This window comes from Diachasma alloeum, unplaced genomic scaffold (genome assembly GCF_001412515.2).
Source record: "Diachasma alloeum isolate Michigan unplaced genomic scaffold, Dall2.0 Dall_scaffold_00760, whole genome shotgun sequence".
NCBI lineage: Eukaryota > Metazoa > Arthropoda > Insecta > Hymenoptera > Braconidae > Diachasma > Diachasma alloeum.
Window position 1 is genome coordinate 627,670 of NW_021680890.1, and position 22,905 is coordinate 650,574.

Consider the following 22,905-nt stretch of genomic DNA (forward strand, 5'->3'; position numbering starts at 1 on the left):
TTACAAATACAATGTTCTCTTCATTTATAGTGACTCTATCATGTCGTTTTTTAAGATAATTTTGCAATTAGAAAAAAACAAACGCATTTCTTCCAAACAACAAATCCATTGGATCCAACAAGAAATTTATCACATTGACAAAAGTGTACAAAACACATGTTGATAACACTGTTTAACAAAATTCGGACGTATTTGACCTCGAAAACAAAACAGACCCCGTCTGATAGATATTTTAATGCTGATTTCAAATTTCGTTTGAGAAATCTTTCTAGCACGTCTAGTTTTCGAGAAAAAAAATATGAAATGTTAAAAAACTGCTAAAATGAACAATTTGAAAAATTTAGAAAAAAGGAATGGACGTGGTTTTTCACGTAAAATGTAAAATGAGGTCAGTCTCGTTTCTGCGGTCGACGACATCCGACTTCTGTGAAACCGTGTAACATCACAACAGCCAAGCCCCCTTTAAATATGAATTTTAACATGCTCCATAAGATTATTCTTATCCCCAAATTCGTCCCCACATATCCCGCAGATGATTTCCATCTCCCTCTCATCGTCACTCTCCTGATAAACCCCCTCCTCAATGGTCTCAATTTCTCCCCCAAACTCCTCACCTTCATTGGGAATAGCAAGAACAGGCAGGGCTTCATTCTCCTTACTAATGATCTGCAGTGTGCTCTCTTTATCATCAACGAACTGCACCCTCAGCACATGACTGACCTCCTCTTTCACAACTTCCTTGACCTCCTCTTGCTGGTCCCCTTGCAGATCCTCTCCAGCTTCCTCAGTGGCCACGAGCAGAAGCGTCTCGCCGTCCTGGATCTTGGCGAGCTTTGGCTTGCCCTTTCCTTTGCCCTTCTTCTTACTGCTCTTTGTACTCAGCGGATCAATGACACTCTTGGCCTTGGCCTCCGCAATCATCTGATCCGAGTGCTTGACAATGTGAGCACACAGCTCATCCCTGTCCTGATTCAAGGCCCCACAGAGAGGGCAGGGAAAGGGTGGGCCAACAACTTCAGTCTCGTTCTTGCCAGCAGCATGAACCCATCTCACATGCTCTCTCAACACCACCTTCTGATTGAACGCCCTCGAGCACAGAGGGCACACGTGTGGTCTCTCCCCAGTGTGAATTCTCTCGTGTTTTCTCAGTGTGCCACCGTCCCTGAAAGCCTTCCAGCAGAATTTGCAGCCATAGGGCCGCTCCCCAGTGTGAGTTCTGTGGTGTATCAGATAGCCCTGTCTCGAGGAGAATGTCTTGGAACATGTGTCACATTGAAAATGCGCTGGCCCCTCGGCGTGTGTTCTAGTGTGCTCCCACAAGCCCTGTCTCGACACAAAACACTTGCCACACTCTGGACATGTGAACGGAGAGATCCCAGGGTGTGCTGATAATCTGTGCTCGTCCAGCTGATTTTGCTTCTCAAATTGGGCACCACAAACTTCACAGGAATGTGTCTTCTTCCGATGGATCCATTGATGGCGGAACATCTTCTGCTTGGTGGTGAATTTTTTGCCGCACTCAGAGCAGGCGTGCTTGGACCACTTGCCATTGGCATTGTCACCATTGCTGAGCATCAATTTTTTGGCGCACGTTGTCTGGTGTGAGGCCAAGTGATTGCTGTCCTGAAATTGCTTGTCGCAGAATTCACACTCTATCGGCATCGTCCAGGCTTTGTGAATCTTCTCGTGGGACGCCAGGGCGGTGGCTCTTGTGAAGCCAATGCCACAGTGGGTGCAGGTGAACTGCCCTGGCTTTTGCTCCACCTCAACTGTCACGAATTGGCCCTTTCGCTGCTCAAATGGCAGACCCTCCAGGTTGAGGTTGTACGTCTGAGGATACTCGAACTGGGCAACCTCGCCATTTGGCAATACCGTGAACTCCTGAAGCTCGAGTTTCTCCTGGTCCAGTTCGTTCTGGTCAGTCTGGAATGTGTAGCTCTGCCAATTCACCTGGGTCACTTGGTAATTCTCAACTGTTTGACCTGAACATGTTGGAGACTGCGACAAGTTGTCTGATTGGGAAATCAAAGCCCTTCCTGCCACGTACGTGTGGATTTTCATGTGATTGGAGAGGGACGATGGCCTCTGGAAATCTGCTCCGCATATTGTACACTTGTGGGACTTCTCCTGATTGTGGACTTGGGTTATGTGAGTTTGGAGGCTGGATTTCGAGCGGAAGAGGTTGCCACAGGTTCTGCAGGCGTGGGGACGATCCACCTGGTGGCAAACCATGTGGTTATTCAGGTCTAGTTTTCTCTCGAATTTCTCGCCACACGTTTGACAAGAGTATTTGCCAAAATTCTTGCTTCCTGATAATGGCTCTCTCTTTGTCGAACAACTTTTACTCATCGGGGGTTTGTCAGAGGGGGGTGTAGTGGGGTCGTTCATCGATGAATTTGGTATTTTTGACTTTTCGTCGAAAGTGGGGTACATTCCCCCCAATTGACGGAGCGCCTCGACTGCCATTGACTCGTCATCGCCAGATGTGTACTGGGGGATTTCCTCTTGTTTTATGTAGATTGGGTAGACGATGGAGTTCTCGTCGTCCTCGGAGGAGGTTTTATCACCGAGAATCTCCGCGTGTGTCTCGGAGAGAACTGATACCGTCGGCTCGCACACCTCCTCGTGGGAAATTATTGTTTGCTGAAGGTCGTGGACTGAGGACAGGGAGTACGTTATGTACTGCTCATTGTCCGATGTTTCCATTATGTAATTTTGCTGCTTTTTCTCTTCACTTGTTTTACGGTCGATTGGGTGGCGGTCTGGGGGGAATTATCGGGGATTTTTGGAACCTGCTGGTGAATAAAGCTCATTTTAGCAGGAATTTTTTGCTATTTTCGCTCGGTAAATGAGGGTTGGCTATTTTACTTACTGCACTTTCCCAGTAGTGAAGAGGTGATAATTGAGTTTTTTTTTCTTTATGAAGGACCTGGATCACTCGGAGATTATTCGCTGGGCTTCAATTGTAGTTTTCGACATTATTGGGGAGTTGATGGGGTTCCCTTCATCACTGACAATGAGAATTGACGAGGTTAACTTTGCTAAAATTATTTTGCCCCTCTCCACTTTGGGGGTTGTTGGGTTTGCTGTGAAGTTGGGTGAAAATCGAAGGGCTTCCGTCTCGCTCTCTCTCCTCTCTCAGACGACTTCGGAGGAATGGTGAGAATCAAAATGGCGGTTCGCGGTAGCTTCGAATGATACAATTAGTAGTGTTACAAATTAAAAATAAAATAAGTTTGTAAATTATTCGTGTCAGGCTTGGATTGAGGCCTTTATCAGAGGATTGACAAAAGTCTTTAGTTGCGACTAGAGGAAATTATGAGAAAATATCGCCGTTTCGTTCGATAAACAATTGGTGCAGTTTTGAAAAAGAAAATCCGAATTTTCTTAATCATTTTCGAAGTCTTTCCGATGGTTAAAATGTATTATCAATTGTAGTGACAACGATTTTCAGTAATTCCTCTCGATTGTCAATGTAAACCCAATTTTTCGTTGAATTTTCGAGCGGTTGTGGACTTGAAACTCAGCTCTGTGGTGGCTAGAGAAGTGTCAAAGTTCAATGTTGAAACATTGAAGCATCAGATCAGAAAATATTCAAGATAGACCGTAAGTATTGGTAAGTGATCGGTTGTAAAGAAGAAATTTATGGATAAATCGAAATGATGTCTCAGGGAGAAAATGAAGTCACACGAGTCAATGAGAGGCTGGTCGTTGATTTGGTGGTTATTCACGCTGTTCGGGATACCAGTGACGTTCCCATGGCTACTTTACCACATCTATGACATCCTGAAGAGAAGACGAAGGCTGTCGACACTTCGTGGAAAGGTAATTTGGCTTTTCACGAAATTTTTTTTTGAGATTCATTGGGGACTTTTCAAGGTTGTCATGATCACTGGAGCTAGTTCTGGACTTGGAGAGGCTCTGGCGCATGTATTTTATTCCTCTGGATGTCGTCTTATTCTCGTAGCAAGACGAAAAAATGAGTTGGAGAGGGTCAAGAATACTCTCATGCATACTCATCATGTAAGTCAAATTATATTTTCAACTTTTTTCTCTCTAAATGCTACGGGAGAGTGCAAGCAAAAAAAATTTTTTTTGTCGACTTTTTTTTTATCAACTTTTTCTTTTATAAGACCTCGTCATCACTGAGTCTATGTTCTCTCCTCATTCGAAACCCCCGAAGATTTTTCATATATTTTTTTATATCGAGACGACAATATTCATAATTTTCACTAATTTTATCCGCAGTTCTCTTTTCAAATAGTATGAAATATTTCATCTATAATTCAATTGATTAGATTAGGGCGATTACTTTTTTCTTTTTTCATTTGATTGAAATTCAGCATCACATTTTTCTTTTTCCCCTTCTGGGTATCCCCCTGGGGCTTCCTCTGGACTTTAGATTTTGCTGTTTCATTTTTTATTCAATTAATCCATTGACAAAATCTTCTCACGTCACAGCTTCTCAATAATTTTCCATTCTACTGAAAAATTAATAAACGAAAGTTGATCAGCAAAGTAGTTGTTAAAATTTTTGAATTTAATTGAATTCGTAGACTGTACCAACGCACCCACCGGTAGTTCTCTCAGTGGACTTGACAGAGGTCAATAATTTACCAAAAGAAATTGACAAACTAATCCAGATTCATGGCAAAATTGATGTGCTAATTAATAATGCTGGTATATCTTATCGGGGAGAGGCTTCCAGTACGGAAATGGATGTGGATATTAAAGTCATGTTGATCAACTACTTTGCACAAATTGCATTGGCCAAAGGTATATTTTTATCACTCGAGTGGAGAAAGATTGTCTAATTTTATCACTACATTTTCACAGCAATTCTACCATCGATGATAAAACGACGATCTGGACATATCGTCTGTATTAGTAGTGTACAGGGAAAGATTGCTATTCCCTACAGGTATGTCAGGCATATAATGTTTTTTTATTACTTCCGAACAGAAGTATTGTAATCGGTCAAATTTAATTTTTGCATTTTTCGTGTTATATCGACCCATTATGATCCAAAAAGTCCGAAAATGCAATTTTTAGACCGTATTGTTGAGCCCTATCAATCGCCATTAATTAAAATTCAATTCATTTATTAATTTTTAAAATTTTTGAAATTTATGAAAAATTAAATATATTTTTAAATATATTTTTGTTTAAATATATCATTAATATCGTTATATATCATGATTATCAAATATATCGTTTATATATTTTTTTATTTAAATATATTTTTTAATTAACTAAAAAACGATTTTAAAAAAACCTCATTACAACAATTGTCTGGGATAGATCGGCCTACGGAGCTTCCAAGCACGCTCTCGGAGCTTGGTGTGACTCAGCGAGGGCTGAATTAGCTGGGAGTAATATTAAAATTATGGTCATTAATCCCGGATACATAAAAACAGATTTGTCATTGAATGCATTGACCGGCTCGGGTGATAAATACGGAGGTGAGCATTTTATCTGTAATTATCATCTCGTCAATTTCGATACAATGATCGTCTTTAACAGATGGCAATTCCACTCGACTACGATTCGATTGTTGATTTTTGTTTTTTCAGTGATGGATAAGACAATCCAGGAAGGCTATTCACCTGAGTACGTGGCTAAACAAGTTTTATCTGCTCTTCTGAGGGACTCTAGCGAAGTGACAGTGGCCCCACTTCTCCCCAGATTAGCACAATTCATTCGCTATGTCAGTCCAGCGCTTTATTTCTTCATCATGGAGAGGAGAGCGAAAAAATTGGCGAAAGGAGAGTGAAAAAAACTTGATTATTCTCTTTTCTTTACTTTGACAAGTTGATTGTCGTTGAACGCAACTTTGTCTTGCATGATCTTTAATTTAAGAGTATGTTTTTGTCAATAGAAGATATTCGTTGAAGTTTGTAAAATACAAATATTAATTGTAAAGAAATTGGCGAAAGTATTTTTAATATACTAGACGAAATTGCATTTTATTTTCAACTACTTACATATTTTTATCAATTCTTGAAATGTTCTCTTTATACACCAAGTTTTGTTTTCTGGTCAATGGGATTGTGCTTAGTTACTCATTTATTTGTTCATAACATTCTGGAATGGCACATACCATTTCTTGAAATAAAATATGGAATTGAACAAAAAGCAGTACTCAAATATCTTTTGTAGAAAAAAAAAATTGAGTCAAGAAAGGAAAAAAAGCAATTTTGCATCATTTTTTCTTTATTTTGAAACGAAAAAATCAATCGATAAAAAATCATTGTTCTGGTTTCACTGTCCCCAAACACAAGGAAACATGAGACAAAATGGGACGTCTCTGGCAAACTGTGTGACACTTGTTTTACATGAAAATTGGGGGAAAATTGACTTTAACAAATAATAGCAACTGAATCGTATGAGAGTCAAGTTGACGCGTATCCTCCAATGTCCCAACAGTAGCAACAAATTTGTTTCATTTTCATTTTATACTGTGTATTCTACCTATTTTATTTACAGATTAAAAAATACAGTGAACTCTAATATTTATTGCTCTCTCACCGGTAAAAATAAAATATTTTGTTTTTTATTTTCTTTCTAAACGAACAATTGATAAACCAAAACTCCTCATTCTCAAATTCCTCCAGAGTGTTTTACAGTCGTTTGACATAGCGACAAAATCATGCCCCAAAAAAATCCTTCAACTAATGAGGAAGGAAAATGCTGAAAAATATCCTATGTGTATGTGGGAAGGGAGCGGAAAGTCATTTGTCGTTTAACAACTATTTTGTATTATTTATCCCCTCTTAAGTTTTTCGTGGAGTTTGTTGTTTCATTTCAATGCTTGATAGAGCCTCCATGCACAGATACTGAATGCAGTGAGGGTAATTGTTGTATGGAGTATTCTACGTCTTTTGTCATCTTTTCTTACGAGAAATGTTGGGGATGAAGGTCCCAGAACAGCTAGAAGTTCAACATGAGGTAATTTACTCGTGTCAGTTTCTACTTGATATTGGCAGCATGGATCAAATTGCCATGATACTGTGTAAAGTCCACAAGTTACCACAGCTGTTATTCCAAATGTACCGCAAATGTATGGTTTGTCGCCCCAAACAACACCTGAAAATACCCACTTATAATTTACATTTATGAAAGAAAAAAGTGCCATAGTTAATGAATTGTTTCCATTCACATATGAAGATTAGTTCGATGGCTAATATAGGGGAGGGTGGGACAATATGGACACCAGTTTATAAAAACGAACACGTTGTCGTAAGACTGCGTCCTAGGAGTTGTAAGGTAAAGCAAAAACGGGGTAAAATGGACACTTCGATTTCTTCCTCAATTTTTTATGTTTCAATCAACAATGTTATTCAATTTCCGAAACACTAGTCATGACTGCGATTTTCAAATTGAAAAAAAAACTCATTTTTTACTTTTGTCGTGGGGGGGTGGTAAACCAAATTTTTCTTTGCTCATTTATCCTCCACTCATCCCATTGTTTTATGGTGATTTCCTTTGTAAGTAAAAAAGTAGCCGTCTTACAAATTTGGCAAATGGACAAAAGGTCAGTTGTGTTGGGCGTGCAATTGTTCATTGAAAAAAATAAATAATTTCAAAGTTATTTCAATAGTAAAACAGGAAATTCAAAGCTACTCTATATTTCAAACTTCAATGCAAAATTTAATAGAGTTGAAGTTGACTTGTTAATATCTCTTCCAAATCTCATTTCTCTCCATTAAAAGATACCGACACGATTCTGTTGGAAATTCTCTGTTGAAAATTTTCTTGATTAAAAGTTGAATAGGACCAACTTTTTCGGCTGTCCATTTTACCCAACTCTTGAATAATTTTTCGGTTGTGGCCTTTGACGGGAAACAATTATTTAAAATTCGATTATTGGAAATTTTTTGAGCGTCCATTTTACCCCACACCCTCCCCTAGAGTGATGATTTTGGCGTGGTACCAGTGATGATAGCGGCTATTCCAGACAGCGATGCTGTCTTATGAAGGCAATTCCCCACAGTAATCCACCTGGAGGTCTCATCTCCAAGTTTCGATGGCTCAATGACAATCAGATTGTATTCAGCCTCGAGTGCTCTCTCCAATTCATATTCGAAAGCCTCATGTGCATTCGCACTGTCGTAGACTTCTCTGATGATTGCCACAGTCGCTGATTCATCTCTGAGTTAATTTGAATGTGAAAACATCATAAAATTAGCAACATTTCTTCCTCTCATAAATTCACAAATGACGTGAAAAATTTATCATCGAATGAACTATAAAATGACGAAAATCTCATTCCTGAGCTTTGCATTAATTATTTCAAGTGAAACCAGTTACATAAGCTGTTGATATACAGAGGGGAAAAAATATATATTCCAATAAAGTGACAACAATGAGACGCTCGGTCTCGCAACTATTTTCGGATTAACTAGAGAAACACGACAATTTCTGTGACTCAGAAGAAATCGTGAGACAACAATTTTCTCATCAACTGGGGGTATTTTTATTCCCAAAATTCGTTTTCAGGATAAATCGATAGCGTCACTGGTGCTCGAGTGATATCCAGGAGTACAGATAAACACCCAAAAGGATTGAAAATTTGAATATTTCAAGATTTGGCAATTAATTGTGGACAGATTGTCATTCTCCTTTAAATACCCGAGAACGTTGTTGAAGCCGAGAGATGTGAAAAAGTTATTTCATGATGAAGATTTAATTTTTTAAAAATTTTAGGTTAGGCCGGGTATCTTTGTATGTTTTGGCGAATCCTCAACGGTTTTCCTTTCAGTTTTTTGTTTTCACGGTTTTATGGCCCTCTCAATAGCCGATTTTTTGGGGTAATTGGGTTTACTATTAATGATTTTTGTTACAAACCTGTCACCAGCTTCATCTACCATGTTTTCTCGTGTTTAGGGGAGCTGGACTGGTGAATTCAACCGACCAGCGGCCACTGGATCACTCCACTGCACCCACGTGAATTGCGAAACACTGGACTTTGTGTTTGATCCAATGGAAATGGGGAATATGTGGAATTGGACACTTCTCCGCTCTTATTTGAATTTCAATTGGTTATTGCTAAACAAGTGGCCAATTGCTCTTGTATTGAATATAGTATAGTTACTTTTACTAAATAAAAAATTAGCAATATACTTCCGAATGATTATTTTGCACTTCATTTCCTTTCATCACGTATAATTCATTGTTCATTTCATTTTATTAAATTGAATAAAATTTCTTTTTAACAAATTATTGATTGAATGTTATCATCGGCATTATTCTTATTATCCTTTCTTCTACACACCCAATTGTCTTTTTTACAGTTTTATCTCTCCCCTCAGCCCTTCGATAAAATGTTAATAGAAAAATATTATTTATGCATAATTGGATTCATTTGAAGAAACCATTGGAAAACTCACTTTCAGGGAAATTCGTGAACAATTCGAAATTTTCAACAATAATCGACAAACAATTTTTTTAAGCTATCATTCAATGAATTCAGAACATTTTTTTAGTTTTTGTGAAAGAAACAATTTTTGAATAATTTAAAAAAATTGATAAATTAATGAATGAATTTAATTTTAATTAACGGCGTTTGATAAGGCTCAACAATACCTACATTTGAGGAAAAAAAAGATCCAATTTCATGAATTCATTAGCGAATAATCGAAGAAAAATTTGTTTACGTATGCACATAAGATCTTCCAATCGGAAGCAAAAATTCAACCAATGTTCATATTAAAATAATTTATTTACTTTCATACAATTGATATACACGTTTAACACTTGAATGTCACATCAAACTCGGCTGAATGATTCTCTCATCAAGCAAAAATGGAAATAATATTCAAGATAAACTCTGTTACACATTAGCTTACATTATTCCATCAAATGTATTTCTACTGAATTATCATTCTCAATTATCTGTACAAAAAATTCGTATTTTTTTCCTCTCAGGCCTAAAAAAAAGCTCATGAGAAGAAGAAAAGTACACACTTAAAAATATGGCAACAAACATTTTTTTTTCTACAATTTGATTTGTTATTTTCAAAATAAAACAACGAAAAAATTGGTGACTAAGTACATTGAAAGTAAATTTGTGCGCCTTTGATGAATCAGATCATTTTCCATCTCACAAACTGGCCTTGGCATCTATTTATTAAATTTATAATAAATAAAATAATATTTTTTATCAGATCATCATTTCGTAAACGATTAAATATGACATAACATCAATAGAAAAATTATGCAAGTTAAAAATTGTCATTATCTCTGAAATGTCCACTCGAACAAGTTTCCTCCTCGAGGTAATTTTATTTCCATTTTTAAGTTCATTTAGAGATTAAATTTTTTTATTCCTAGGGGGCGATTTATTTGGGGTCACGCATCACCAGGAGTTGGCGTTTCATCCTCAATGGCAGCATGTGGATGGTTGTATTGTAACGCTAATTCACGGGCTTTTTCAGTCCATTTGTGGCCATCGGCTAATACTCTGGAAAATTAATCATTTCTTCAAATGAGCACGTATGAAAAAAAATAATTAAAAAATTTAGCGAATTCGCTAGAAAATTCTATTGGAATTCTCTCCAAATTCGATGGAGATTCCACTCAAATTCTAGGGAATTAAAATTATTGGACACGGATTTTCCAAGTTTTTTCCACTATATTTCGTTTTGCATGACAGGATCCGCGTAAAAAAAACTTGGAAAATTCATGCCCAAATATTCTTACAGAAAAAATTCCAAGAGAATATTCATATAGAAAAATTGAAAACTATTGACTTTTTCCTATCAAATATCCCACAGAATCAGCACAAAAAACAAATAGTATTTTAACGAGAATTTCCTAGAAATTTCTAGCAAATTCGCCAAGTTTTTCTACTGAATTTAATCATACGTGAGAATACTTTATGTGTACAGTAACAAGATGTAAAATAGGTTTGTAATACAAACTTCTGAGATGATAAAATTGAAGAATAATGACATTAAAAAATAAGAAGGAAAATGAGTCAACACAATAATAAGAAAGCGAGAAAAAATATTACCGACTCAGATACGAAATTTCACTCCTCATCAATGGCTTTGATTTTGATAACTAAAAAACGGAAATAAAAAAATGAATTTGTACGAAAATAGAACGAAGTGGTCTTCGACAGTGAAATCCTCGTGTCAAATGAAATATTGATGAAACGATTGAATTCAATTCACCTCCTTGTATTATCACTAACTACACTGTCAGGTGTTCCGTATTCCGGTGGGTTTGCATAGGGATCATATCCCAATACTGACAGCATCGGCGCTATTTCCGCCATGTCCCTAACAACGTCCTCGGGAATATTGCCGACCCACTTGGTCAGAGCTTCTAAATTTATTGGTTTTATTACTTGATCCGAAGATCTTTCGACTCTGGAACAAAACATTCATTCATCACTTGATTAAATTCAGAGAGAGTGATAATCTCTCTATCTCTCTATATTATAAAAATCCAAATCGAAATTAAGACTCCACAATTAAGGGTTACGAAGGTCAAAATCTTCATGTGGGTCGGAATAAGGCGCATACGGATCAATCTAATCACCAGGATCAAATTAAGGGTCATGAGGGTGAGAATAAGGGTCCCGAAGGTCAGAATGAGGGTCATGAGGAGCAGAATAAGGGTCGCGAGGATGATGACTGTAAAAATAGAGGTTACGGGGGGCAGATAAGGGTCATGAGTGGCAGAATAAGGGTCATGAGGGTAACAACGGTCAGAATAGGGGTCACGAGGGTGTGATTAAAGACCACAGGAGTCAGATTAAGGGTAGTGAGGGTCAGAATAAGGTTCATGAGGGTTGGAATAAGGGTCGTGAGGGTTAGAATAAGAGTCGTGAGGGTCAGAATAAGGGTCGTGAGGGTTAGAATAAGGGTTGTGAGGGTCAGAATAAAGACCGCGAGGGTTAGAATAAGGGTCGTGAGGGTTGGAATAAGGGTTTTAAGGGTTAGAATAAGGGTTGTGAGGGTCAGAGTAAGGGTCGTGAGGGTCAGAATAAAGGCCGCGAGGGTTAGAATAAGAGTCGTGAGGGTCAGAATAAGGGTGGTGAGGGTTAGAATAAGAGTCGTGAGGGTCAGAATAAGGGTCGTGAGGGTTGGAATAAGGGTCGTGAGGGTTAGAATAAGGGTTGTGAGGGTCAGAATAAAGGCCGCGAGGGTTAGAATAAGGGTCGTGAGGGTTGGAATAAGGGTTGTGAGGGTCAGAGTAAGGGTCGTGAGGGTCAGAATAAAGACCGCGAGGGTTAGAATAAGAGTCGTAAGGGTCAGAACAAGGGTCGTGAGGATCACAATAAGGGTCGTGAGGGCCAGAATAAGGGTCGTGAGGCTTAGAACAGGGGTCACGAGGATCAGATTAAGGGTGACAGGGGTATAATGAGGGTCAAATTAAGGGTCACGAGGGGCAGAATAAGGATGAAGGGGGTCATATGTGGGTCATATGGGAGTTGGTGGAGCGAGCAGGAGGCGTAACCCCCCATTTGATTAATAAATTGGCAACTCACTTGCTGAGCGGGACACCTCCAGGCTTATTTATGTATTCCTCGTGATGGAGGACCGACTCGCTCCACGACAAATCCAGGAAATTGAGAATTTTCTTGAGCCAGACACGTGGATGTAATACTAGCTGCTCGTATGGTACCATAAGGCATCTATCAGAGCCAACTTCCTTGCATTGTGAGTGCATCTGGGCAATTGCATGATTCCATTTTGTTAGACACTGTCGGTAGGATGTCAAATCGAAGCCCGTTATTGTCACCTGTGTGTGGAAGACATTTTTACAATTCAATATTGCAAAAATACTAATTAAAAGTCATACTAATTGGAACAAGTGGGAAATTGCTCTTGTATTGCATATAGTATAGTTATTTTTGCTAATAAATTGGTTATTTTGTGCAACTGATTGTTCATTTCATTTTATTAAATTGAATGAGATTTCTTTTTAACTAATTTTGTCAGATTTTCAACTTAGTTGAATGTTATCATCGTCACTATTCCTATCATCCCATTCTTCTATACAACCGATTGTCTTTTTAAAAATTTTAAAATTTTGAATCTGAAAATTTGGAATCCACACCTAGACCCCCGTATGTAAAACCCTCTCCCCATTGATAAAACCACCGTTCAATAAAATTCCCCCATATATGAAGCCCCCTCTTTGCAAAATCTCCCCTCGAAAATTGAGAAAATTCTCTAGATTTTAGAAAATATTTATTCGACAATTGAGTATATTTTGGCTTAAAATTAATCCCACTTTTGATCATTAATTTTAAACGATTTTTTTTTAAAGCTAATCCACTTTTTTTCTCTGTGAAAAACAAAAAAAAATTATCACCTTTCTGGATATTATCGAGTGCACGGTAGCTCGGCCGTCCCTCACCATAAAAAGAAATTTCGCATTAGGAAATAAATCCAGCATATAAGAGCCCATTTTGAGTGTCAAGGGATCTTTATTGCACAATCGGGGGGCTGGCTCGCCGTGTCTCGCAATAACTTCCAAACAAAATGCTGCCACTGCACTATCCATTACCTAATAAAACGTAGAAATGTTTACTTATTTATTTATTTTTCACCGACGATTGGTATTTTCATTTTCTCACATCTTTGGAAATTCCTGCTTCCGTGAGGCGTATATTCTCTCGCTCTGATTTCAACCAATGCTGGCGCATCTGAAGAATTCTAGGTATTATTCTCGTTTCTTGGCCGCATCTGGGCGAAGAAAAAGTAGATATTGAGAATTTAATCAATTGTAAGATAAGAATTTCATCAATTCTCATTAAGGGGAGACTACTATGAGTTTTAAAAGTCGTGGGTTATTGGAGTGAGACTTTTCATACGTTGAAGATCGATTATGTAGATCTGAAAACGAATAATTAGTGCAAACAAAAATTTTTTCTATTGTTCGTTTGCCCGAAAACGTTTAAAATGCCAGAAACAGTCCAGGGCCACCAATTTTTGAGCTGCGAAGGATTTTTTTTTTTCAAAATTTTCGGAAAAATATGTGGAATAACAATTACAAGCTAGTTTTTTTTTAATTCGCCTCTTACATGACTAAATTTCCTTTTTTTGTATTTTTTTACAGAAATAGTAATTTTTTTTATATGAAAAAAACCGAAATCAGCTGTGTAGGAGTCGAATTCCAAGAAACTGGCTCGTAATTGTTGTTCCACAAATTTTTCCGAAAATTTGGAAAAAAAAAATCTTTTGTAGCTCAACAATTGAAGGCCCTGGACTGTTTTTAGCATTTTAAGCGTTTTCGGGTAAACGAACAATAAAAAAAATTTTTTTTTGCACTAATTATTCGTTTTGAGCTCTACATAATCGATCTTGAACGTATGAAAAGTCTCACTCCAGTAACCCACGACTTTTAAAACTCATAGTAGTCTCCCCTTAAATGAAGGAAAAATAAGATGAACTGGTATTACCTGACTTCGGGATGAGCGTCCAACATAGCTCGCATCAGGGTAGTTCCTGACCTTGGTACACCACCAATGAAAATCAATGGCATATTCCTATCATACGGATAGTTCTTCTTGTCAGTAGCCCCAATGATATATTTCTGCGATGAAAAACTCATATCATTGACAAATCCAACGTTTTGGAAGAAATACTTTTTAGGAGAAAACGGAGGCATTCAACGAAATGAATAAAACTACAGATTAAGAAAACAGGGATTATCAACTTTGTATTTCTAGGGTATAATTTACAACTTCCGAGTAATATCCTGGCTTATTGCTACTTCTTCCTTGTTTCGAAACTCAACATTATTATGTCTTTCGTATGATTTACTCTGTCGACCTTAGTGCCGCTCAATCCACCCAGAATAAACTTCTTGGGAAAACTCATTTCCTTTCATCATCATGTTTAATAAGAAAACTCTTGTATTTCAGATCTACCGCAGCGCTATCGCCATTGCTCATGAAATGAAGAGAATGTTCGTGGAATTTCTTTTGTGAATAACTTTCCCCCACAATTGTTAATAAATAATCGATAATGAGGGAGAATGAAACTAGTCCTATCCAGATTTTGAAGCAATTCCAACGAACAAAAACAAGAGAAAAGGGGTGACGGCGCATGACAAATCTTAGTGTAGCGAGTAAATGTGGAACGCAATTTTCGTTCAAGTCCTCTCCATACATCACACTTCTCTCGGAAATATATCTGCAAAACGCTCACCGGAAGTAAGTGGTCAATAAATATCACTTTTCATATATTCAATTTGTTAACTGAAGTTTACAAAGCTGTCAAGCGAAAAAATGATGTTATTTAATTTTTCCTCGTGTGTACACGGAGAGAATTAAATAGTAAACATTACCACGGCCATAAGAGAGATTACTACGGTAACATAGTAAAAGGCTCTGTTTACAATGTTCCATAGTAATGCTTACACTTAAAGATTATTGAAAACTGCAAAAACATTGCAGAAAACTCGATTAGATTCGGAATTCGGGCAAACGAACAATAAAAAAAAAATTTTTTTTGCACTAATTATTCGTTTTCAGATCTATATAATCGATCTTCAGCGGATGAAGTCTCACTCCAATAACCCACGACTTTTAAAACTCATAGCACTCTGGCCTTGATGTTTTTAATTATTTAGAATAATTTCATTATGTGTTATAGGACATTTTACGTAACAGGGAGCTCTACTATGTTAACATTACCATTTAAGGAGCTTACTATGCCCCATAGTAATCCTTAGAAAACTTTGTTAACGTTTACTATGTGTGGATTCCGACATAGTAATCTTCACTATTTTATTTTCTCCGTGTAATGAGAAGATGATTCATTGCATATTTGGTTCACGAGACTCTGTACATGCTCTCACGTGATATAACCACGGGTGTTCGCCTCGTTAATCATTCAATAGTGGAGAATCGATTCTGGCATAATAATATAACGAAAGGTATGAAGAGCAACGAAATAAGGGGAAGCGGAGTTTTGAGAGTCTGGAGAGAAGAGAAATGTTGGCTACATGACGTGGGATATTAAATCGTTGCTTATAAGTCACGATCCAAGTTTCCGTCACTCGATATTCATATGGAAACTTTAGATCAAGTAAAATACAAGCTTGAGCCGCAACATTTTTCATTTTTCATTAATATATCATAGAAATTTAAATAAGGTAATTACCATTTAGCATTTTTTTGTCGCACGAAATATTCTCCTCGAACATGTTTGAGCTATTCCACACAGCGAAATGCTGACAAATTTATTCATTGTTTTCAAGATAATGAAAAAGTTGAAATTATTCTGCAATTTTTTCCCAACTATTTTTCATGTTTCACATTATTTTCCATTTTTACCTCTTGTCACATTTTTTTCCTAAGTCCTACCTTTATATCTACCCCCCAGGCCCCTCTATCTTGCTCACCAACACGTATACTATATTCATTCTGCGGTATGATGTATACTTTTTGTTCATTTCATTTCTATTCCTTTTCTGATCCTTTGTTTCAAAGTGGGATAGTGGCACGTTCTATGGGCCATTTTAACCCGTAGGATATTAATGAGTATATATCGTCCGTTGAGAACAAAAGAGGTGATAAAAAAACATACAGAGGGTGATGAAAAGTATTGCCAAGAGAGTGTTGTGGTGAAGCGACTCCAAAAGGGTTGGGATGTCATCAGTGAGAATTTTCCTTTGACGCATCGACATGGTCATGGTTTCCCACTTGCCTAGAGGTATTTCTTTCTTTACGGAAAAATAAATCATTTTGTTTTCGAATGGAAGTATTCAAGCCTTCTATTTTTAGATTCTCTAATTTTGCTTGGAAGTTATGTAGAATGGTCTGAAACGAAAACATACGAAGTTTGACCACCCCGTGTGTGTGTGGTGGACACAAATTTTTTAAGCTATCATTCAATGAGTTCAAAACATTTTTAGTTATTGTGAAAAAAACAATTTTTGGAAAATTTAAAAAATTTGAAAAATTGATAAATAAATTAAATTTTAATTAGTGGCGATTGATAGGGCTCAATAATACCGACATTTGAGGAAAAAGATTCAATTCAGTCGGTGCATTAGCGAACAATCGAAGAAAAATTTATTACGGCCCCGGTCTAAAAATTGCATTTTCGGACTTTTTGGATCGCGATGGGTCGATATAACACGAAAAATTCGAAACTTAAATTCGAGCGATTATAATGCTTCCGTTCGAAAACATACCGTTAATTTACTGATGACGAAGAAAGCATTAAAACATCACTCAGTGACATGCTCACAGTCATATAAACCCTCACTGTCATTCGCTCGTTGCCCTCTGTTTGTTTTTATTCTGGCCAAGTAATTTGTCCAATTGTGTTTCACCATATTTACATAATTTTTAATGTATTGAATTCACGCCACCTAATTAATGGAAAAGAGAATTCAGAGAATTGAAAATGAACAAATGACATTTTTATTCAACCATCAATTCCCCGAAGTTTTGACTGTTCAGTATAGGGGTAGAAGTTTCATCGATCACACCATTGTATTATTTTCGACCACAGAAAAGAGCAAAAAAGGAACGAGGAGCGGTGGAGTAATGAGAGACGTCTAAAACGAGACGTGCCTCACCTAGGTTCGATTTTCATGACACCAAGGTACAAAGAAAACGCCTCATTACGCGACAATTTGGATTATCGAGTCTTTTTGGTACGTGTTTTAGTGATCAAAGTGATTAGTTGAATAATGAAGACTCCGGTGTGGGTCTCTCATTAGATCGAAATTGGGAAAAGTTTGAAATTTCACTGGAAATTAATCCCAATTAGAAAATCTCCGTGAGGCTAATGAATGCCCGATCATCAGAGGATAAGAATTTCAAACATTTCCTCTCGGTTACCATTTAATCTTCATACTTTATTTTCTCATCTTAAAAAGGTTCATACGCGCAAAATTTTTGCCGTAAAAGGCGCTAATTAAGTTTACTGTCACCGTCGTTTTCTCGCTTTTATGACGTCAAGAGGTTCAGCCTCGCGGTCTCCTCTGAAACTTTCAACCCTTCTTCTCTCTTCCTTCCTCCCCCTTTCCACTCCTTCGCCACAATTTTCACGCTTTTCGGAACGACAGAGGCTCCAAAAGGCCGCAAAGAGAACGTGACTTCAAATGGATGCGAAAAAGGGTGTTGAAACCTTTTGCAAAAGTTGACGGCAATGAGTTTTTTTTTATTGCATTTTGTAGTTTTAATGACTTTCTCAACAAGAGAGAGAAGTATAAATATATACACTGAGAGAAAAACGACAAAGTTCTCAAACAAGTCTTACTTGTGCCAAGTAAATAGTTTTTTGAAAATTATCAAAAAAGGATTTTTTTGTGCCAAACATGCAGAGAGTGCGCCGGAATGAAAAATTTTGGTCGCAAAAATAGATTTAGTAGTTAAAAAAAAACTGCATTCTCTGTACTGAGATATTTTCATCATGAAAAGGCACCGTCTGGTGTGAATTATCCGCCTCTTGAGCCAAATATTTCGTTGCTGTCGAAAGCGGAAAAATTATTCATGTTCGAGACTTTCAAATTCGAACCAAACAAATTCTTTTTTGGCAATTTTCACCTAACGATTTTGTTGGCCCAAACAAGACTTGTTTGACAACGTGTTTGTTTTTCTCTCAGTGTAGACAAACAAATATATCGTCTGTGTGTAGTAATACGGTTAAATCTGAATTTGATGGCTGTGAAAGCGGAATAATTTTTACTTCAATGTTAACCTTAAGAAATTTTATTGCGCCAATTTGTAGATGTTGAAGGAACTAGGAATGGGTAAAGAGAATCGCCCTAAGCAGAGGAGTGAAAAGAACCATGAAATCGAGTGAAATCAATCTGGCTTTAGTCAGGCGACATTTTGCTAGTAGTAAGAAAAGATTTTAGGTCAGACTCGGTTGAGTATAGGTATAAAAAGGGGATTCCATTGACGATTGTACGGTGGAAAGAGGATATATACGGAAATATTCCGATTCTTGCCCCTGTAATCGATTCTGAATAAAGTACCTGATTTTTTTATTCGAGGGGGAAATAAAGTGCAAGTATCTCATTCTTGGAATGATTCTACGAATGGGGAACAGGTAAACATCGTATGTCTGGGAATTCTCCGGGATTTTCGGATATCCAGACATTTATGGGCAATGAAAGGACCCTTTTTTAAAGTGTCAAGTCCTTCAAGAGTGGGAAATACAGCTAGACATTCGTTTCTATTACTGCGGACCTAAAATTTCTTTGCCAAAAATATTCATTCATGTTTCCTGGTGTTATCCCATGAAGGTACGTATAATTTTGTTTCATTGAGTACTTAAGGATGTTCAACCTAGCAAGTGGACAACTCAGTTGGAAATTAAAATAAAATTTACTACATAAATCATTCACTTTACAAATTATTTTTCTCATCAAATTAGAAGTGCTATGGCGTACTTTTCCGGTCTCAAAAACAATAATTAAAGAAAATGTTCATAGATAATGGAGGGCTTGTGACTGCAGTGGTAACAGTCGAATTTTGATCGGGCAACATCGCACGCTTCGGCTAGTAGTGGGGTTGTAACAGTGAGATGAATGTTTGTGTGTGTTATGCGTGTCCATATGCTTCCAGCACTGAATTATCATCACCGACTTTACCGATCTCGATCAGCTGTTGTGCGGTGTTGTCGCGTTGCTCAACTCGTAATGGCGGTCAATTTTTTTTTAGAGGAATTCGAAGATCAATTGAAGATATCACGCCTATATGGCCCGATCCCCTACTTGTTCTCGCCGGCGATAGATTCCCCATAGTCTAAAGTAAATGGCTTGTGGTTTTTTTTCAATATCTTGAGTGTCTAACCCATGCAACATCTCGATCAAAGTTCACACGGTCACGTTTCTTCCCTGAGCGTAATGTTACAAGAAGTGATTTTCAGAAATTAATTTCTCACTCGGATGCCCCGATGGAAGGATTAAGATTATTACTAACGCGTGGCTCAAATATGAACTTGGCATATGAGACAGTATCAAAATAATGGTGAATAATGTGGGTTTCGGCTAAACATCCTTAATGAATGTAGAATTAAATATTTTTGTATTTCACTCTTTTATACAGATGAATAAACTGAGCGCGGGAGATAAATGGACGGAATAAGAAAAGAAGTGAGTGATATAGAACAGAATATAAAAGAAAATATTTTCATGGAGGATAACTCACTTCTCTGGCGACCATCATTGTTGTCCCTTGATCCTTTCCACTCCCGCATATGACTCCCAGCTGATAAAGCGCAAACAGGAAGAGCAGTGCGATAAAACACAGCACAGTGCCCTTGCGGGGCGTTCGACTCGGTAAAAAAGTCATTCTGCTTTCCAATTTCTCTGTTTTACTTTTTCCAGGGCTGCTAGTTCATTTTACCTGTGACATAAAAGGAAAAAGATATCGTTATATATTTTTTCATTTATAAAATTGAAAGAGGAGGAAAAAAAAACACTCTACAAATGATAAATTGAAAAATTGATTTTTCAATCTCTCCCTGGAATGTTTTGTATTCCTAAATGGTTTCAACGCCGAATACCGAAATGAAAAAAATATATACAGCTTGTGTCCTTTAACACACGGATGTCCCATGGGTTTTCAGTGATTCAAATCCCATGCAAATCGGCCCCAAGGTGAACTCCCGCCCGAATATCCACACGTACAGCTACTGGTTTATGTAGTGACTGCCATGTAGTTACTAACCGACCACCGACGGTTTTACGACTGGTAACCTCATAAATTCACGGATTATTGCTACATTTCGTTCGTTTTATACCTCATCCCCCAATTTTCCTCCCATCGTTGTTGTGAAACCTCAAATCAGGGGAATATGTTGAACTTTTTCCCAAAAAAATTACACTCTTTTCCTTCAATCTCTTGAACCATCAAAAATATAATCATGCTGAGGTTTAATGAAAGATTCATCAGCGAACACATAATAGAACATAAAACGTTTTTTCATAGCAAAGCTTACAATGCCCCATAGTAACCATTACCATGTCCACAGTAATACATGCAAATTGCTGATAACGCTTACTATGTGCGAATTTCGACATAGTAATCTGTACTATTTTATTTTCTCCGTGCATAAAGTCATCTTAGTAAATGTCATTGAAACAGTCCTTCATGAAACATTTGAAATGGAGGAAAGCTCTCTAACGCTGGAGTTAAAACAACACAATCAAATGGACTGTCAAAAGCCATTTGTGTGGCAATATTGAGTAAAATATACACGCAATTGCCTGTAAATTTGTCTGACTTTGGCTTTCAGCTTGCCATGTGCTACTGCTGTCGTATGTATATATTAGCTGAGAGCTCAATGCCACGACTGCACTAAAATTTCCGCTTGCTCTGAAAACATTCGCCCGCCGCCGTTGGGATTATCAACCCCTACAGCTCTCCAGTGACCAATGTGTATTTTCACTGCGGCAAAAAGGTTTAAACAAAATTTCCATCATTTTGGACAATTTATGAGCAGATGTTTATGATATTATCGCGATGATTTCATCATTGCAATTTCCTCTGTTGTGAAATAGAACATTTGAAACACTCTCGCGATTACGTCCTGTGGTAGTGTCCACTGTACGATGACTCCAGACAAATCATGTTTCAAAAGCTTATGGACCAACAGTTTTTCCCACCACATCATGCACGAGAAATCCTAATTAGACTAGATAAAAACTGTCTTGCAAATTGAACTGTAATTCAGTAGCGAAGTGGTAAAGCGGTTCAAGTCGATTTTGAATATTGGTCATTTTTCAGTGAATATCTCGGAATCTAAGGGAGATAGCTAAATTTTTGTCAAGACCTTTTTTGTAGCACTCAATTTGCTCTAGAAAAAAGGTTATTACGAAAATTTCGTTATCTCCTTTAGATTCGGAGATATTTTTCAAAAATTCAACTAAGAGATAAGTCGACTTAAACCGTTTTACCACTGCACTACTGAATTGTTCAGAAATGCTTAAATGAAAAAAAAGTTGAAGCACTCGCGATTGCCATATGGAAAAATCTATTACCATGGTATCATAAAATTGTTGCAATCTTATCTCAATTCTCCACTATCTGCATTCGGCGTCTACTTTCACACATCACAAACCAACTCCTACTCTTGTCTTACAGCTCGCACTTTCCTTTTTCCTTGCTCGCCAACACGATTCTACATTATTACTGTCTATCCATTCCACCATTCCATTGTCTTCACCTTCCGTTCGTAGTCAACACAACGACGAAAGCCGAGGCCAGATCGATGTTTACGATAGTACTCTTTCGGAGTAGTGCTATGGAGACGTTTTTAGCATTGTTTTATCTTCTGGGAGTTTCTGCTTGCGCTGAATAAGAGGGATGAGAGGAGCAGTAGCCGAAGGCTTTCGACAACTTTGCTGCAGTTATCGTTGAATTTTCGAAAATTGACTCGTCGATTGAATGCGGTATCGACATTCGTTCGAGAATTATAATCAAAAAAGAGTAAATGACCGTCTGATACATTTTCTATATTGTCAGAAATTCATTTAAACTAAAACAATCTGTAGCTATATTAAATTTCATTTCTACGGGTTCGGAACCTATTTCTTTTTTTTTCATTTTTATTATAGTCTATTCGCATTTGACACGCTGCCAGAATGCAGCAAAGCCATCGTAGAATTGAATATTTTTCTCGGTTGACAGAATGCTATATCGGAGGCGACGAATTGATCTGTCGGATTCCCTGAGATATAAATTGCCGTAAAAAAACATTGACGATGATGTGCCCATGGTAATGTACATTTTTAATCATTGAGGTATGCGAGAATGGAAATACTCAATAAGAATTCAGTAGCGAAGTGGTAAAACGGTACAAGTCAATTTTGACTATTGACCAGTTTTCAATGAATATCGCGAAATCTAAGGGAGGTAGCAAAATTTTTGTTATAACCTGTTTTGTAGAGCCGATTGAGAGCTACAACAAATGT

General features: G+C 37.4%; 4 protein-coding genes across 6 annotated transcripts; 1 reads left to right on the plus strand and 3 right to left on the minus strand.

Moving 5' to 3' along the window:
• Positions 1-86: 86 nt before the first annotated feature.
• On the minus strand, positions 87-3,075 carry LOC107044579 (zinc finger protein 879-like). Of its 2 annotated transcripts, none has more exons than XM_015266512.2 (2): positions 2,873-3,075; positions 87-2,792 (listed from the first exon to the last, which is right to left on the minus strand). In XM_015266512.2, exon 2 carries the CDS (start codon positions 2,704-2,706, stop codon positions 463-465), a length of 2,244 nt encoding a protein of 747 aa, XP_015121998.1. In that variant the 5' UTR covers positions 2,707-2,792; positions 2,873-3,075; the 3' UTR covers positions 87-462. The 2 variants fall into 2 exon arrangements, with proteins under 2 accessions (XP_015121998.1, XP_015121997.1); XM_015266511.2 differs by having other exon boundaries at positions 87-2,795.
• An 80-nt stretch (positions 3,076-3,155) lies between these two features.
• On the plus strand, positions 3,156-6,556 carry LOC107044583 (dehydrogenase/reductase SDR family protein 7-like). Of its 2 annotated transcripts, none has more exons than XM_015266517.1 (7): positions 3,156-3,616; positions 3,672-3,825; positions 3,880-4,023; positions 4,557-4,776; positions 4,837-4,921; positions 5,302-5,462; positions 5,574-6,556. In XM_015266517.1, exons 2-7 carry the CDS (start codon positions 3,679-3,681, stop codon positions 5,771-5,773), a joined length of 957 nt encoding a protein of 318 aa, XP_015122003.1. In that variant the 5' UTR covers positions 3,156-3,616; positions 3,672-3,678; the 3' UTR covers positions 5,774-6,556. The 2 variants fall into 2 exon arrangements, with proteins under 2 accessions (XP_015122003.1, XP_015122002.1); XM_015266516.1 differs by having other exon boundaries at positions 3,156-3,606.
• On the minus strand, positions 5,948-8,955 carry LOC107044587 (transmembrane protein 11 homolog, mitochondrial). The gene is made up of 3 exons (XM_015266525.1): positions 8,848-8,955; positions 7,934-8,151; positions 5,948-7,086 (listed from the first exon to the last, which is right to left on the minus strand). The coding sequence occupies exons 1-3, from the start codon at positions 8,868-8,870 to the stop codon at positions 6,800-6,802; spliced, it is 528 nt and encodes a 175-aa protein (XP_015122011.1). The 5' UTR covers positions 8,871-8,955; the 3' UTR covers positions 5,948-6,799.
• Positions 8,956-9,702: 747 nt separating this feature from the next.
• On the minus strand, positions 9,703-22,037 carry LOC107044553 (protein-tyrosine sulfotransferase). The gene is made up of 8 exons (XM_015266471.1): positions 21,973-22,037; positions 20,138-20,335; positions 14,420-14,553; positions 13,595-13,703; positions 13,330-13,524; positions 12,500-12,753; positions 11,178-11,375; positions 9,703-10,462 (listed from the first exon to the last, which is right to left on the minus strand). Exons 2-8 carry the CDS (start codon positions 20,279-20,281, stop codon positions 10,351-10,353), a joined length of 1,146 nt encoding a protein of 381 aa, XP_015121957.1. The 5' UTR covers positions 20,282-20,335; positions 21,973-22,037; the 3' UTR covers positions 9,703-10,350.
• Positions 22,038-22,905: the final 868 nt, after the last annotated feature.